The sequence below is a fragment of the Pteropus vampyrus genome, unplaced genomic scaffold (genome assembly GCF_000151845.1).
Source record: "Pteropus vampyrus isolate Shadow unplaced genomic scaffold, Pvam_2.0 Scaffold40, whole genome shotgun sequence".
Classification (NCBI taxonomy): Eukaryota; Metazoa; Chordata; class Mammalia; order Chiroptera; family Pteropodidae; genus Pteropus; species Pteropus vampyrus.
Window position 1 is genome coordinate 7,523,256 of NW_011888821.1, and position 17,253 is coordinate 7,540,508.

Below are 17,253 nucleotides of genomic sequence, written 5' to 3' on the forward strand. Positions count from 1 at the left end.
GGGGCTAAACAATTCTGTGTCTGTCCTATGCACTGTGGAACGTTCAGCAGCATCTCTAGCCTCTGCCCACTCAATGCTAGTAGCATCCCCTTCCAAGCCATGACAACCAAAAATGTCTCCATACACTGCCAGATGTCCCCTGGGGTGCCAAACTGTCCCCAGTGAGAACCACTGCTTTAGAGGAAAAAGATGACCTCTCTTGGGAAAGGCAGTTAAAGCTCAGGACAGTCACTAGTCAGTACCAACCTGGAATGCCAAATGAGCAAGGTCATAGCAGAACAGACAAGAGACAGCCAGCCGCCCACATGGCCAGACCTCAAGGGACAACCCTCAGTCCTTGTTTCTTCCTCCCCAAGCCCTCCTTCTCCTCCATGTCTCCCTCCATGTCCTGTGTCAGCTCCTAGGGCTAAAAGGACACTTCCAGGTGATTACACAGGACTGATGGATATAAGTACAGTTCATGATCAAGGGCTGCTCTCAAATGTTTTGATGAAAGCAAAGGACTCTGTCACTATTGGCATTTGCAATGTTTGACACAGCTGAGTGTGTCAGCCCTATACACAGTCTTGGCTTCCTTGCCAACAACAAATGGCTTAACTCTCTGAGCACAAACAAGTTGTTTGTTAGCCTCTATAAAACCGCAAGGTTTCAAGTCACAGCTCTCCTCCCAACTCGCTGTGTGACTCTGGGCAAGTCACTCTCCCTCTCTGGGTCTTGCAATTTTCATGTGGGGTGGGTGGGGGCAGAGGTGGTGGTGGGCTGGCCCAGCTCTAACAGTTTATGGTATATGTGATTCCAGATCAAAGAGCTGAAATTGGACCAACTGAGAATGTTCAGCTGCATTAGTTTGTTTTAGCATCAGTTTTATTTTCTTCAGAGCAGCTCAGGAGTAAAAGGTCCTCCCCTTCTGCTTCTACATTAATGAAAAATGAGTAAAATACCCCAGAGCCCAAAGAATACAGGATCTGTATAACATCAGGCCTGCTCGACAGCTTCCCTCAGGATTTTACTGCCAATCTTGAACGTTGGTTCAAGATTTTGGACACAGACCCCTAAAGCCCTCGAGGTCACGTGAGCAATCCAGAGACCCCCTGACCAGAGGTGGCTGGGCAGAGCCCTCTCAACCTGTCCAAGGTGGCAGCTTGACTCCAGTTTGTGTCACCTAGCAGGCCTGTGGGCCTTGTAGAGCCAGATTTTCAACGGACCTGGAAGACCGAATTGAAGTTCGAAATCCTCACTCCTAAAGTTAAATCACTGCACATTGTAAATGCCAGACAGGCAAAGTGAAAGCCTCTGGGCCTGACCTAGCACACAACCCACCAGCTGGAAGAGCCTCTGCAGAGAAGAAGCCGTTCTAGGCCTGGCCCAGGTGTGGGAGGAGCCAGGTATGCAGAGGGAAGCAGGAGAGGGACTGGGCAGCTGGGACTCTAAATCTGTTAATAACAACCACTATAGTTACCGGGACCCTTGATTCATGGGCTATCAGACCAGGCAATTTATTGCACACACCGTCTCACCATGTCTCATAAATGGGCAATATTTATTATTCCTATAATACTACCAAGGTCCTGAAAAGTAAACTAAAGGCATTCGCTAGTAAAAGTTGGAGCCAGGATTTGAACCCAGATCTGTCTGAGACCCAACCTCCTCTCAGCAGAAAACCTTTTCCTTGCTCCACGGCCTGGTCCCCTTGGCATGGTCCCAAGGAAGCCTGACCTCATCTAACAGGCAAAAGGTGAGCAGTAAACCTGCCATGTGACTGTTGCCTCAGGATATCTGTCTAACTCACTTGAATCCTAACTGTTTTTAAAGTAATTCCATAAGGAAGTTTTTTTAATTAATACAGCTAACTTACTTTTCCTTCCTACCAAGAGCGCTGGGTTAGCAAGAGGTACGGTAGCTCCTATGGAGGTTTCTTTGGGGACAGACAGAACTGATCATTTCAGGCCCAAGAAGCCTCATTGTATTTTGTATCTTACAACTCTGACATGGCACAGCTTAAAAGTCAACGCACAGTCTCATGTGAGACCATTAGAAGTTTAAATTTAGTGTCTGCAGAAGACCATTTAGCAATGTCTATCCATTTTAAATGCACCTGCTCGTTAACTTAGCAAATGCATTGCTAGGAATTTATCCTACAGATAAATCATGCAATTTGACAAAATAGATACCCAGGATGTTCCTTGGAACCCTGTTGATAAGAAATGGTGGACTGAAGCTGGTATGTTTCCATAAGAGGTTGTCTCAGGAAGATGCTATGCTTCCATATAATAACAGTATTATGCAGCTGATAAAAAGAAAAAGAAAAGCCTAAAACGTGCCAATATAGAAAATGTTGACGATATGGAATTAAGTGTGTGTGGGGCAGGGGAAACTTAATTTACGGAATGCCAATATTTGTGTAGAAAAGGAAGATTTGGCATAGAAAAGTTTTACAAAGATGCACAAGGAAACATGAACCATGATGACATCTAGAGATGGGGAGGAGGGAAGAGGGGGGAAGGGGGAAGAGGATCAGAGAGAAAAGCACTCTACCTGGAGACTGGGGGATGGCTACAATGACCCTAGTGGTCTCAGACACTGGCCCCTTCCAAGCGTCTGTGTCTTGGCGGCATGCTCACCAGTGGAAGGGAGACTGTTCAAGCCTGCATGAGTGAGCAGGTGGCGAGTCCTCCCCAGGCCCTGAATCACTGACCTAAGTCGGAGGTAGCCAGCTTCCGTCTGCAGTTACAACGGGCAGCACTGGCTGCTCCCTGGCTCATTTAATTCCCTACAAAAGTTCCTTCAGATTCCTGCTTGGCGTTCTCCCAACTCAGTCTTTCCTCCACCGTGTGGCCATGGTTAAATGTGTTTAAAAGTCAGGAGTAGAGGGAGGAGACCCCCTGAGAACAGCAAAACCACGGTGAAAGCCAGACAGGCTTCTCCTACTCACAGGTGGAAGCTTTTAAAGGATGCCAACGTGACCCTAAATGAGTCGCCGATGGGCCAGTATAACTAGAATTTCTAATGTTCCTGACACAAGTGAGGAAGTGTAGCTACATTAAAGCAGAAGATTCTAATCACCACCTTTAGTCCAAATAAGAATTGAGTTTATGAAAAGAGATAACACACACACAAAAAACCATTAGGGACAAATTTCTTCTTTATGGAAAGACCACACAATAGGCTTCCTGGTTCCACTGAGTACCAGCTGAATCACATTGAGCAAGACCTGGTCGTGTATGTTATAAATAACCATCCACTGAAGGTGACCAGGGCCAGAGACTGTGCCCAGCCCTTCATACACATTATCCCATTCGACCTTCCCTTAAGCTCTGGGGTTAGAAAGCATTAGCTTTGTAGAATTCGGTCTTCCTTATTGGCTAGTCGAGTTCTCTTAAGTCACTCAGACTCGGCATTTGTAAACCGGGGCGCATAATAACAGCATCTACTCCAAAGGGTTATTGTGAAGGCAGTAACATGATGCTCGTAAAGGACTTAGCACGTCATCTGGCAAAAGTGCTCGACTAACATTAGCTATTCTCATCGGCTCCATTTTACAGATGGGAAAACTGAGGTTTGGGAAGACCAGTGTGGATGATGTCTAAATTTGCTTGTGACAGTCTAGGATTCCCACGGATTTAAAATTGGACTTGCTTTTCAAGAAAAAATCTAACATGTATCTGATGTGAGAATTACACGGTTGTGCTGAAAGCATAAAATCCACCTGCTTGGACCCATCATACTGACGAAAGGAGACACCTCCTCATGCCAAAAAAAATAAAATAAAACTTCCAAATAAGAGAGGAGCGAGGAAAAGTAATCCCCCTTTCCTCCAAATGCTTTCTCTTCCAGGCTCCTCCATTCGGTCCTGAAGAAAAAGGACAAGGGCAGAGAAATCCCCAGAGTTCCCACCAACAAAGCTGCAACACAAGGCTCATTTGCCACGGGGCTGGGGATAGCCTCACGGAGAATGCTACCATAAATGGGCATGTTTGCCTCAATCTCAGCCCTCCCAGGGAAAAGTAAGGATAACAAGTACCTTGTACGGAATAATACGTCTATTTCAGACACGAAAATTTAAAAACACACGGTGTTTACGAGGTGAGCCCCAGAAGCTTCTTGATGAAGGCCCAGCTAGTTCAAGTTTCAGACTCTTGGGATGACAGCCCACCTAAGGTCATCGGGCCAGCTGAATACCAAACAGTGCCTTTTATTTTAATTTTTCGAAAGGTCAGTTTATGTTTTCTTCAAAGAGAAGATGATAAACACGTGCCTTCCTGGAAGCGTTTGGTCCCACCAGAAACTTGACTCTAACAGTTTTTGTTTGTGGTAAAGAAAAAAGACGGGGGTCAAGGTAGTTGCAATAACTAAATGCGATACATTAAGTCAAACACTGCTACAGTGCCTGGCACGTAAGTGCTCCATCAGTGGCAGCAGCCTCAGAGGGGAAGCAGCAAGGCAAGAGTGCTTTTCCTCAGGGATATTCAATATCCTACTTTACATACTGCCATCTCATGACTTCTAGTTCAGGATCTTCAAGTTCCTTCTGTCTAAAAATTCTAAAATCCCAGACTGCGCCAAACAGAGCAAAACTATACAAAGCAATTTACTAACAGCCTTCCCTTTGCCAAACCCAGTTTGCAATGTAATCTATCAGTTGTTAATACTGTAACTAATTGCTCCCTGTCTCTGGTTTCTAAATATTTTACTTCTTGAGCTTTGAAGGGTGCCTTTCCTCAAGCAGCTAAATGTCCACCAGCTCTCTGTGCAGGAGGAAAACTTATAACAGGCAGTAGCCACACTCACTTCGCACTGGCTGGTCTGCAGGAAATCCCAGTGCAATCCTATATAGTGCACCTGCAGGCCATAGAGGCAAATGGGGACTCTGGCCTTTGTGTGGGTGTCAAATTTGAGGCCCCTGGGGTCCACCTGAATGAGATTTTTTTAAAAATTGGAGGGAAGGGGCCTGGAAGAAAACTGGGCTATAATAAAGGACATGGAGCACAACCAGCCTCATCGCTCCAGGGTTATCAACACGCACATCCTCTGGACTGACGAAAAACACGTCCCTCTCTGCGGACCATGTGCCTGTGTGTTTTTAATTTATCAGCAGAACTAAACAATACTTCCAGATCCACGTGGAGTGACACCTGGCCTGCCTACGTGGTAGGAAATGACTTTTCAGTGACTTCAGCTGCACTCTTTTTGTGCCTAGAATAAAAGCTAGAAGCCTGGCTGTCAAAGCTAGACCTGAGATTTGTAAGGAAGCACATCTCCCGGATTTGCCTCGTAACAAGAATCACCGGGGACTCCTTTTTTATTTAATTTTTTTACAGTTTTTCTGGAGATTCTAGTGTAACTGGAGCTGGGCCCAGGCGTTGTTATCTTTCAGAAGTAGCCTCAAGGTGGTACTTATTGGCTACCTTGCGAGCTCCTGGTTTGGGAAAAATCTGGGATGATGGGGCAGAGAGCAATAAAAACTGTGAACCCCCACCCTGTCACCACAGTCCTTATGAGAACCGCAACAGGTACACCTCGCCGCTCCCCAGCCCCTGTAGGACCTCTAACCCTCCCACACACACCCAATTCCCCTTCCCCTCCCGAGGACCACACTACTTACAGATCAATTGAGGGGATAACGGAGGAGGAACTGGATGGAGAAGTCAGATCTGGCACACCTCCCAGGCAGTGGCGTCCAAATCTCCGGGTTCGCCTGGGACGCCTCTCTTTATAGACCAGGAGCTGCCGGTGGGTGGGGAGGGGGAGGCGGCCCGGGAGGGCGGAGTACGGGAGGGTCCCGGGCTGCTCCCGGCGCAGCGCCCCCTGCAGGGCGGGAGAAGCGGGGCTTTTGTGCAGGCCCTTAGGCGCACGTGCGCTGCTGGCGCTCCAAGGGCGCACCTGCGGCGGAGGCGTGGCGACGGAGGCTCCCGGCAAGGGCGTGCCCCGCAGGAGCGCTGTCACACCCCCTGCTCCCGTCCCCCGGCTCCGAGACTCCGGATCCCTAGAGAAAGGAGTCGAGCGGCCAGCGTCTATTGGGGATGCTTCAAAATTACAGCCGCACGGGCTTTAACCGCTTCCTCCCCGCGCCCCCCGCCACCAGGGGGAACGGTGCGGGGTCGAGTGAACCCCTGCCGCCTCACTCTCCATGTTATTTGCCTCCTGCAGTCTGGGAAGGGGGCCGGCTGCGCTGCATAAATGGTGGAAAGGGGGATTTTTTTGAACTTTGCAAAGTGCAAAGCTGGGGCCTCCGACTGCTGGGAATTGTGCGGGAAGGGGAAGTTTTCACTTTTCCCAACTTGCCATCCCCACCTCCATCCACAAGCAAAAAAAAAAAAAAATCCGTTGTTGTGACTTAAGGTCCCGGGGTGCCAATCCCTGGCTGTGTGACCTCAAGCAAGTCATTTTCCTTCTCCTGTTTTCTGAGCCTCGGTGTCCGAAGCTGGGACGTGTGTGAGATGTGATAATGAAATACTGTAATTTCCAAGGTGTATGTCTGGATCCAAAGGGAATGAATGAGGGTGCGACCTGCCCTTGCGAGTTCGCCTCAACTTCTCTCTGCCCCAAGAAATTCCTGCAAATGAAGAAGCTGCCTGATATTTTTTTACTCCCTGCTCTAAGTACCACTCCGTTACCCCCATGTCCAGCCCTGCCTCCTGTGTCTGCCACTGCGTCTCTCCATCAGCAGTTGTCTTGTTATGCCTTTTATCTGTCACTCTGTATGTCTCTACCACTGCCCACTGCTGTCTCTCTTACTGTCTCTCTCATGTCTCACTCTGTTTCTGGCCTTGGTGTCTCTCCCGTATGTCTCACTGTCTCTGATCTGTCTGGCCTCAGTGTCTCTCTCACCCGTTATGTTTCACGCTGTCTCTGTCTCTGTCTCCAGTCTCTCCCTCTCTCTGCCTGGCTCTCGGTCTTCTCCGTCTCTCTTCCCTCTGTCACACGCACACACACTGGCCATAAAAGGAAGCCGAGGCGATGGGCTGGCACGGCGCCAGGCCGGGGACCCGCGGGCAGCCTGGACGCCCTGCTCCCTGCCCGGCACGGGCTCCGAGGTTCCCGGCTGGTCGGGCGGGGGGCGCTGGGCGGGAGACAACCCAAAAAGGGCAGGCGCGGGCTCCTTCCTGCGGAATTCCCAGCGCCGCATACCAGTCCGGGGCTGCCCGCTCCCCCTGACTAAATATGGTGCCGAGCGGCCGCGGCGCGGCTGTGCGCGCGGGAGGGGCCCGCACGCGAGAGCTCGGCATCGCAGATTTTCTTGATCCCTTCCCCGTCCTTCCAACATCAACCTCACCTGGTTTTCACCCCCCCACCCCACCCCTAAACACCTGAGCCCTTCCCCTCTGCTTGGCGCAGAGCCCCAGTCCCAAGTGGGTCCCAACTCCTTCCCACCAGAGGGTCTGGGGAGAAGGTTAGAGGAGTTGGAAGACCCTTGCCAGGCTCTGAGCTTGGCTCATGCCCAGTCTGATTCTACTAACCCTCCCCAGGTAACCAGTCAGGGGATGGTAGGAGCTTTATTAATACCCCCATTTCGCAGGTGAGAAAACTAAGGTCCCAGAGTAGTGCCCCAGCTCTCACTGGGACTGGAGCCCACCTTTGCCATGATTCACCTCCAGATTCTAAAGGGAAATGCCCAGGAGAGTTGGCCTTGAGGCCCAGGACAGGTCTCCAAAGTTAGATGACTGAGTCTGAATCTGCCAGTGCCAGTTTCTAGCTGTGACCATGGGCAAGTAACTCGAACTCTCCATGCCTCAGCTGCTCTACCTGTAAAACGGGAAATACATCAGTTATTCGTGGCTGTTTGTAAACAGTCCTTGAGATGATCCATGTATAATAAACGTACCACATTGCTTCCTGTTAGCTATGATGCTCAATAAACATGAAACCAAGTAGAGCTGCACCAGGCCTTGGGGACAACGGAGAGAGCCTGTCCTGTCGAGTGCCTGCCTGCAGGCTCCCAGTCCCCTCCACAGAGCTCTGCAGCTTGGACCCTCTTGGTCCCTTCCTCATTCTTCTAACATCAAGCTCACCTGGTTTTCACCCGCAAAAAAACACCCAAGCCCGGCCCCCGGCCCTCAATGGGCCTAAATCGGAGTCAAAAAGAGACAGCAATTCAAGTTATGGGGAAGTTAGGGGTAAAGTTCTTCAAGAAATGATAAATGGGCTGCTTCCCCAAGTGCCTTTTAATGTCTAGACTGTAAAAGGAGTGGAAACTGTCCCTGCGTTAGCACAGAAACGCTGTGGAGCAGAGAATGGAAGGGGGGAAACTGACGTGGATCACCACCTTCCCAGCATGGAAAGGTAATGCAGGGCAGGCCGTCAGAATCTAACTTGCTGGGCTCAGAGTGAGAAGTGGCATTTTTAACACTGGCACTTTCAAAGGGGTTGCATCTGATTCTTTAAAGACCTTGGTAACCAGACCCTGACTTTTATTGCATTAGCCTACCTAATCCTTATAACAACCCTATCAAGTAGGTACTTTAAAAAGTTTTTTTTTCTCCATTCTGATGAGAAACCAGGTTTGGTGAGTTAAACAACCAGCCAAGGTAGCACAGCTAGTTGGTGGTGGAGCAGGAATTCCAACTCTACCTCTGATGAAAAGTCTGAGGTTTTTAAGTCATGGTCTGCTAAGCACCAGCCGGGCAGCTTCAAGACTCAGTGGACCTGAGTCTGCTTTCTCAAGCAAAAGCAGATGGTCAGAATCTTTGTCTCAGCTACCTACTGGGTTGTTAAATATAACATGTGAAGGCCTTAAATAAAGCATTTCGTACCTTGCTGGTACATTCCAGAAGTGCTCAGGGACAGTATGTACACATAACAGTCATTCAATAAATATCTAACCAATGCAGAAGCTTGGATGTTTGAATTTTCAAAAGTGCATTGTTATAATTAAATCAGATGCCTCCATTTTATTTCTTGTGGCTCAAAAAGCCAGTTATTTTAAGACTGGGGGAAACAAAAAGTTACTTTAAAAAAAAGTTATTTTCACTGAGAACTGTCAAGTAGATTCCCTTGGCATGTCTTTTTTGTAAGGTGCCATGTAATGGGAGTTTCCATGAACTCATGGCACAAGATGGTGGAGGGGAAATTTCTCTTGTTTGGAGTCTTTTTTATCAAATAGCTTTGTATTTGCTACTGGTTTCAAAAAGGTCCAAACTGTTATGGCCAGGACACCCTGAGCATGCCCTATCCCCTCTGATCTTGGAAGCTAAGCAGGGTCAGGCCTGGTTAGTACTTGGATGGGAGACCACTGAGGAAGACCAAGTGCTGTAGGCATAAAAAAAAAAAAAAAGGCTCCAAAGTGTGAGTCTCTCTAGTTTTTAATATTATCAAAGATCGGGTCCAAACATGGTTTACTCTTGCATGTGCTTCACAATTTATTTAAAAGCACATCAGCCCTCGAGTCATCCAGTCCGAGCTCTGCACAGGACTCTGCCTCTCTGTGAGTAAAGGGACTTCATTCCCGACCACAAGAATGCTCAGCACCAACTCCTGCACTAAAGCACTGATTTCACTCATGATGGCCCCCACACTTCTCCAGGTAAAAGGCTATGCTGCACAGTAACCCATAATGCTTTCCTTCATCACCAGTTTCCAACTCTGGTGTCTTACTAACTCTATCAGGAAGTGTCCCAAAATTCTCAATAAAAGTAGTTTCAGTTTCTTACAAATCTAAACTTATTCTTACCATATAATACAGCAAATTATGCTCCTTAGGATTTACACAAATGAACTGAAAACTTATATACATAACCTGCACATGGATGTTTATAGCAGCTTTATTCATAATTACCCAAAATTAGAAGCAACAAAGATGTCTCTCGGTAGGTAAATGGATAAACTGTGGCACATTCAGATCATGTAATAAATGAGCTATCAAATGAAGATGTAGAGGAACCTTAAATGCGTATGACTGAGAGAAGCCAGTCTGGAAAGGCTACCTACTATATAATTCAAACTATAAAACATTCTAGAAAAGGCAAAACTATGGAGACAGCAAAAAGACCAGAGGTTGGGCAGGAGGCAGTGAAATTCCTCTGTGTGACACCATAATGGCGGATACGCGTCCTTATACAAGTCGTTCAAACCCATGAAATGTACAACACCAAGACTGTTCACAAGAATGAACCCTAATATCAACTGTGGGCTCAGGTGATGTATAGGTGTCAGTGTAGGTTCATCTGTTGTGACAAATGTACCTCTCTGGTGAGGGATGCTGATAATGGTGGGAGGTCGGCGGGGGGCCTGTGCATGTGTGGAGATGGGGGATATGGGTAATCTCCGTATCTTCTTCTCAATTTTGCTGTGAACCTAAAACTGCTCTAAAAAATAAAGTCTATTTTTTTAAAAAAGGTAGTTTTACGTCACTTTTATTTAAAAAAAATAATGAAGACCACACAATCCTTGCAGAAGTTATTACAAAAATCAAATACCAAGAGGCTGGGAAGCATTGTCCCAAATGCCTTTAAAGGCATATTCTCACAAATGTTAATCCTTAGTGTACTCTTGGCTTTAGGTTAAAAGAACACATCAGATGTTACATAATCATACAGGCATGTGAGTCATATACAAATGTGTTCTTGCACATAATTATTAAGCTATTAGTTTATTCTACACAAACATATATGATAAGTTTAAATTTGTCAACTTCAAAAGCTCCCTCTGCTCCTGCTGAGCTTTTAGACTGCCCAAGTTTTAAATTTCCGCTTTTCCTAAATTCCTCTTTAGTTCCAATTCCCACCCTGTTTTTCTGTAAATTAAGTTTTCTTCTAAAACTTCTCCTGCATTTCTAGAAGATAACTTCTCCCAACAACCCCATGAAAACCACCAGCAATGATGCACTAATTTAGTTTATGAGTTTATGAGAATAGTTTGATGGGTCCTCTGTATTTATATGTCCTTTCTTCTCTTGAATTTTTTAAATGTCTCAGCCCATGACTTTTTTAAACTAATGGATTATAAATTAATCCACTGTTCAAAAATCCTGAGTATAGAAATTTCTACTCGGAAGCTAAGCAGGGTCGGGCCTAGTTAGTACTTGGATGAGAGACCACCTAGGAAGACCAGGTGCTGTAGGCGTAAAAATTAAATAAAAAATAAGGGATTATAAGCTGACAAGGTCCTTGCAATCTGTGAAGTCGACCAAGGGTTGCCTCACGTTAAAAAAAAAAAAAAAAAGAAATTTCTAGAGCAGATTTTCTCAGCCCAAGATCCTCCTTTGTTGATAATCATAAAAATCTCACGGTATTCTGCAAATAGGTATTTTTCTCTTTTCCAAATATAAAAATGTAATACTATGTTTTTGAACCACACATGGCGCCTCAGATGATACTGTCTCCCCAGAGACCAATACCACCAGTCCCTACCACTGCCACCCTAACAAGAGTAATTGTTCCAGGGTGAGACATACATCAGGAAAAGTTCCCCTCCCTCAACCTTATTCTATACATTCAACAACTAGGTTGCTGGAGATCCTGAAAGAAGGCCTGGAGAACCATCTCCAATCATTCTTCTGGTTCTGGTAGACAACTTTGAAGAACAGTCATACAAACGCCCTTTGCATGAAGGTGAGTTGCTTTTTTTTTTTTTTTATTGAATGATACATCACAAGTATAAAAGTTGCCTAGGTACAAACAAGTTAATAATGAATAACGCATACAAAAGCACTATGAACGACATGTGACATTCTGTTTAGCTTCTATTTTGATGATTTTATATCAGTATCCAAAATGCTAAACGCTAGCATTTTTTCTTAATCTAGTCCTGCATGATTGCAATTCCTGAGTGTCCACTGTCAAGTCCTCTGAGAAGACTTCGGATATTTATATTCCCACATGAAATAGAATTCATAATTATAATGAGATACTATAGATTTCATTTAAAAAAATGGAAATAAGCTATTATAATACTTCATGTCTGTATATTTAATTTTAGCCTCTCAAAATCCTTTGACTTATAAAGTATGGTTTAAGGGTATTTCTTTAATAATTTTCTGTATCTGGATAAAAATCCTTGGTTAAGGACTAAATACTGACTAGCACCAAATATAAAATCAAAAGTTTCAATAATTTCCAAAGGTAGCACAGAATCAATACCCTAAAGAGAATGCTAATTTTGCCAACTACAGCCTTTATCACTTTCCCTGTGGAAAATGTTTAAGCGAAATGTCACCATTGTACAGGAGCCCATGCAGTTTTGTTCTGAGTAAACCTTGTGACTTTAGCCAATCAGGTGCTGTCTACTCTAAGTTGATTTTCAGTGAAATCAGTCTGTAGACTCCACGTTAAAAAATGTCTTAAAAATATCAAAATAGCATTTTAAAGATACTACTATAAGACATTGTTATTTTTCTATCCCAAGAATAAAAATTGCCATTTAATAAGAGTTTCAGAGCCCAAATAAGTAGGGGTTGGCTCTTCCATAACTCATCTTGTAACTGCAGAGCTGAAGGCCACATGGAGGTTAAACAATGACATCTTTTAGAAGGTACTTTCTGATATTTCTCCTAAAGCCTGTCTCTTCATGTTTATTCCACATTCATGTAATAAAATAAACTCTCTGTTTCACTTACAGCAAAATTAAAAGAATTAGTTCACCCTCTACCTTTTAAATAAATCTTCCAGTAGAAGCCAAAATGGTCTAAGGAAAGAAAAAGTACATTGTTACCTAGTTTAAAAGTTCAACTTCAGATAGTAATACAGATATTTAAATCTAATTATAAATGGTAATCTGAAAAATAGCTTATCAAAAAAATCAAACTTTATAGAAATTATAGTTTTTTTCTGGCTGAAGTGTTCTTTTATGTTATTTAAAAACATGAATTTTCCTACAAACCCACATAATTCCAGCCTGAAGGAAATTTAATTAACATGCCATGTTAAAGAGCAGAGCATATGGCTATAAAGACCTGATTTTTTTTCTTAGAATGTACAGGGTACTAAAAAACCCTTCCATGTCTCACAAATATAAGGACCTTTAAAATACTTCCTAAAAACAATACGTTTTCTTTGAAGTCAAATCCAATAAACTAGATGACAGAGTTAGCTTTTATTCACAAATGCAGTAAAACATGAGGGACTAAATGTTTTGCAGAAACTCATTTCTACAAAGTATAAATATTAGTGATGCATTTTGGTAACTTTGAGAAAATAAATTAGTTATCTGATACATACAATTTTAAGATAAAAGATGCCCTTAATGGAAATGTCATCTTTTCACAGCTTGAGCAATATGGAGATCTTCAACATCGGCGCTTCTCCTCTCTTCCTTTCTTGGGTGGCCATCTGTAATTAACAGAAACAAATGTCAATACTTATCCCAAGTTAAAGTAGGCAGCAGGCAGACGTAGCTACAAATACCTCAGGATGTTACATATTTAATATTGTATGAGTTCTTTAGATAGTTTAGGACACTGAAAATAACTCACTATTTTTTAAACATGATTAAAGAAATCAGAAATGTTTAGTACTAGGGACTCACTCTAATTATTAAAAAATATTTGATCCATTTTTTAAGTGAATAGTGTCCCTCCTGGAGTAAACTTATGGAACACCAAAGCTCTTCAATTAAAAAAACAAAAACAAAAACAAAAAAAACCTTTCTTCAAATAGCAATGCCTCCCAGCAGCACCCTCTTGTGGCAAGAAGAAAACTAGCACGGTTTATATCTTCCTACCAAAATCAGAAATCTAAGAAATTGTAGAAAAAGTTCTTCAGCCAAAAACAAAACAATAAAGCTCCATGAGAGTTCAGAAAAGCTCAGAGCCCCCGTGACCACCCACTGTGCTCCAGGTATAGTAAAGAAGGGGCCCTAGTCACTTCTGCTCAATTTCTTTCATCATGGAGCAGAGGTGGGGAAGGGTAGAAGACAGAAGTGTTCTATATTAAAAAAACCTGAGAGACTTAATATCTAATGTGACAAAAATGTAACACACAAACAAAATTTCTGAAAAAATGTGCACCCCTCCCAATTCCCCAAACACTTTTTACAATTGAAAAAACTTTTTTTTTTTTTTACGCCTACAGCACCTGGTCTTCTTAGGTGGTCTCCCATCCAAGTACTAACCAGGCCCAACCCTGCTTAGCTTCCAAGATCAGACAAGATCGGGCACATTCAGGGTGGCATGGCCGTAGACTGAAAAAGCTTTTTTTTAATGATAATTTTCATAACATAAGGAAAAGAATATAAATTTAGACATGTTGTTAAACATACAATTTTAGCACCAAAAATGCATACTGAATTTTCTAATTCTTAAGACAATTTGATTGTGCAATCCTATTAGTTCATTGCAGCTGGTCGTCCTTAGAAATAACGTAAAGTGCTAATATTACTATAGGTCTGGGTCACAGACCTATAGATGAAAATTTATCTCCTTCAAACTTAGGTACCTTTGCTGGACAAAATTAACAATATCCTTAAGACACAACCATTTCAGGTTTTCTATAAAAACATTACTAAAAAATGAAGTATTTTATTCAAGTACTTCTTCATAGATGTGCATAAAGTTGAGCTGATAATGATTTTCTCTATTATAAAGTATCTGGCCTTTTATTTACAGCAAAAACTACTTTGCCTTCAATATTACAAGCACTAATATCAGCACCAATGAACTGGCTACCATTTCAAAGGTGTGGGTGACTTTATAACCCTCTTCATCGTTTCAGCACTTGGAAAGCTTTGATAAAAGAAGTGTTTTCACGTTGGCATGCTTTGGACTTACTTTCAAATGAAAGAGAATTTAAGCTTACTGTTTTATATTTCAGTGGATGAGCTTGTGTAGAGTGAAGGTATTACAATCTGAACAATTATTTTAACATTTTTATAACCTTTTCAGTGTTGTGAAATAAAACTTATACATCCTTCAGACGATAAGCTAGAGTTGAGAAAGTAAATGGAATGCTTAAACGAGTTACTGGAACATAATGCAATTTTTGGCTTACAATTCACAAGGCATTGCATGAAGAGGCCAAGACAATTTTTGATGATACAGAAAAATCATTTGCCGAGTCACTGTCTTTCTGGTGGTTGAGCAGTCATCCTCATTCCTGAGTCTTCCACAGAGTTCTCCACAAAGGAGGCGCCCTAAGCTTCACTGACTTGAACTCAGTCTCTGGTGTCTCTGGCACTTTATACAGAAAGGACTCAAAGTAACTAACGCACACTCCCATTTCCTCCACCCTCCCCACCCCAACCATCCATCCGCTAGCTAATCCATGACCTTCACCTCAGGGGAACTCAGTTACGAAATACTCTATTACTTATAACTTGCTTATTAGTCATTATGAATATTAAGGAGACTGATTATAAAAAGCTTACAAGTCACAGAAGTTATTTCTCAAGAGGCTATTTTTCCTCATGGGGCTGAAAATACAAACGTCATGGGTTTGGTGTGTTAACAAGTGTTAATGTGTACAAAATCCACTGGTAACAATAAAATATAGAAACTGATATTGTCACATATTCTTGGGAAGATAAAATGGTAAAAAAAAAACAACTTTTTGGAGAACTGAACAATACTACTATTTTTTAATACGCATAGGCTTTGAATTAGCAGTTCTACTTCTAAGCATCTACACACGAGAAATACTTGTATGAACAAAGAAGTAATGCTATACTGCAATACTGTAAAAGCAAAAAAATATATAAAAGTACATCAGTAAACAGTGATTAGCAATACTATGGACTACTACACAAAGTTAAGAATGAGGTTGAAGAAGATCTACATATAATGACAAGTAAAAAAAGCAAATTGTAGAAAAATATGTAAAGGAGCAATGCATCTCCAGTACTTAGATACACAGAAATGAATCCTGAAGGACACCCACGAAGCTGCTAACAGGCGAACTGTCTATGGAAGGCAGGGGAACTGGAGAGTTAGGCAGAGGCAAGAAGGGAAGAGGTTAAAGGGCACCTTACATTATATTATTTGAATGTTTAGAGATTTACTCATGTACCTGTGTTTTGTTTTGTGTTTTAAGTACTTGCCAAATAGCAGGACCTAATGACAGATCCTTACTCAGGCCCTGAAAAGGGAACTAGAAAAAACCCATCTTCTTTAAATGGAAAAGTATACAGGAATGGCAATCAGAGGTGCTGATGCTGCTAAAAATAATCAGCTATGGGCTTTAGATGAGTCACTCAATCTCTTAGTCTTGGTTTTCTCAACTGTAAAATAGGTAGTGGGGAATGATCTCTTTTCTAATGTTCCATCTAGCTCAGAATTCTAAGATATATAGAAGAATAACACCTAGTGAAGACAGAAATAACCTCTGAAAGGTCACCCTGATTCACATATATTTAGCTTTCAGATCTTAAGAGATACAGCAAATACTTAACACGATCAATACTGCTCATAGCAGTTTAGGAAAGCTACAAAAGGCAATTCACATTTCAGATGTTTCCTAGAAGTTTATTTCAATGTTTAAGATACACATTTGTTCTAATAATAATTATATTGTTCTGATAATAAGCCCTATCTGACTGTCCTTAAAAAGAGAGATCAACTCTCTCCCATAGTTGGACACACTGAGCTCTAAACCAGCAGTCCCCAAATTTTTTGGCACCCAGGACCGGTGCTACTAGGAGAATCTAATGCCTGATGATCTAAAGCAGAGCTGAGGTGGTGATGCTAGTGCTGGGAGCCGCTGCAAATACAGATGAAGCTTTGCTTGCTTGCCCGCCACTCACTTCCTGCTGAGAGGCCCAGTTCCTAACAGGCCACTGTCTGGCATTGGTCTGCCGCCTGGGGGTTGGGGACCCCTGCTCTGAACCATTAGTTCAGAGTGTCCAATTGAGGTCCTGTTGCTGATGTAATCAAAACAATTGAAAGCTCACTGAAAGACTAAGCACTCCGAAAGAAATATGAGCTATTCTAACATTTTCGTATTTGCAGAAGGTATTCTGCACACAAAAGGTATTCTGAAAATGCAAAGGACAGAGAAACCTGTGACTTCTCTATCTATATTCAGAAATCTTGCCTTTTTTAAGTCTTAGAGGGGAAAAAAAATGATGACGATAAAAAGCTACTTATTCAGTATGCTAAAGACTAAGCTGCTTCAAAAAGTACAAATTTATATGAAAATCGGGCTTTTCAATACCTCTGTATAGAAATTATTTCTAAGAATGTTGTCCAGTTATCTACTCTCCTCTCCTCAAGATTCTCTTTCCAAAAAGCAGGCCAAAACTATATTATATATAAGTGGAATTATAAACTATGACTCAAAAGTTCAGGAAAAACTACCCCAAAGATAAAAATGAATAGAAGAAAACATCCTT

The 17,253-nt window shown here is 42.8% G+C and overlaps 2 protein-coding genes and 1 non-coding gene across 5 annotated transcripts in view; all 3 read right to left on the reverse strand.

Moving 5' to 3' along the window:
* LOC105290973 (myosin-11-like) overlaps positions 1–11,534 on the reverse strand; it is a 116,507-nt gene extending 104,973 nt beyond the window's left edge. The window contains exons 1-3 of the mRNA XM_023529667.1: positions 11,428–11,534; positions 7,574–7,743; positions 5,603–5,805 (exon numbers count right to left, since the gene is read on the reverse strand). The gene's annotated coding sequence lies outside the window, so the exon portion shown is untranslated. The remainder of the gene's footprint in view (positions 1–5,602; positions 5,806–7,573; positions 7,744–11,427) is intronic.
* The window catches only part of FOPNL (FGFR1OP N-terminal like), a 21,986-nt gene continuing 7,857 nt past the window's right edge, over positions 3,125–17,253 (reverse strand). For 2 of the 3 annotated variants that reach the window (XM_011358408.2, XM_011358406.2), the window contains one exon: positions 11,548–13,262. In XM_011358408.2, coding sequence (XP_011356710.1) covers positions 13,186–13,262 — 77 coding nt within the window. In that variant the 3' untranslated portion in view covers positions 11,548–13,185. Of the gene's footprint in view, positions 4,555–5,595; positions 5,598–9,789; positions 9,798–11,547; positions 13,263–17,253 lie in introns of those variants that run through there. The other variant, XM_023529659.1, reaches the window with a different exon arrangement.
* On the reverse strand, positions 13,995–14,113 carry LOC111738578. The gene has a single exon (XR_002779890.1). It is a non-coding gene; the product is annotated as a 5S ribosomal RNA (ribosomal RNA).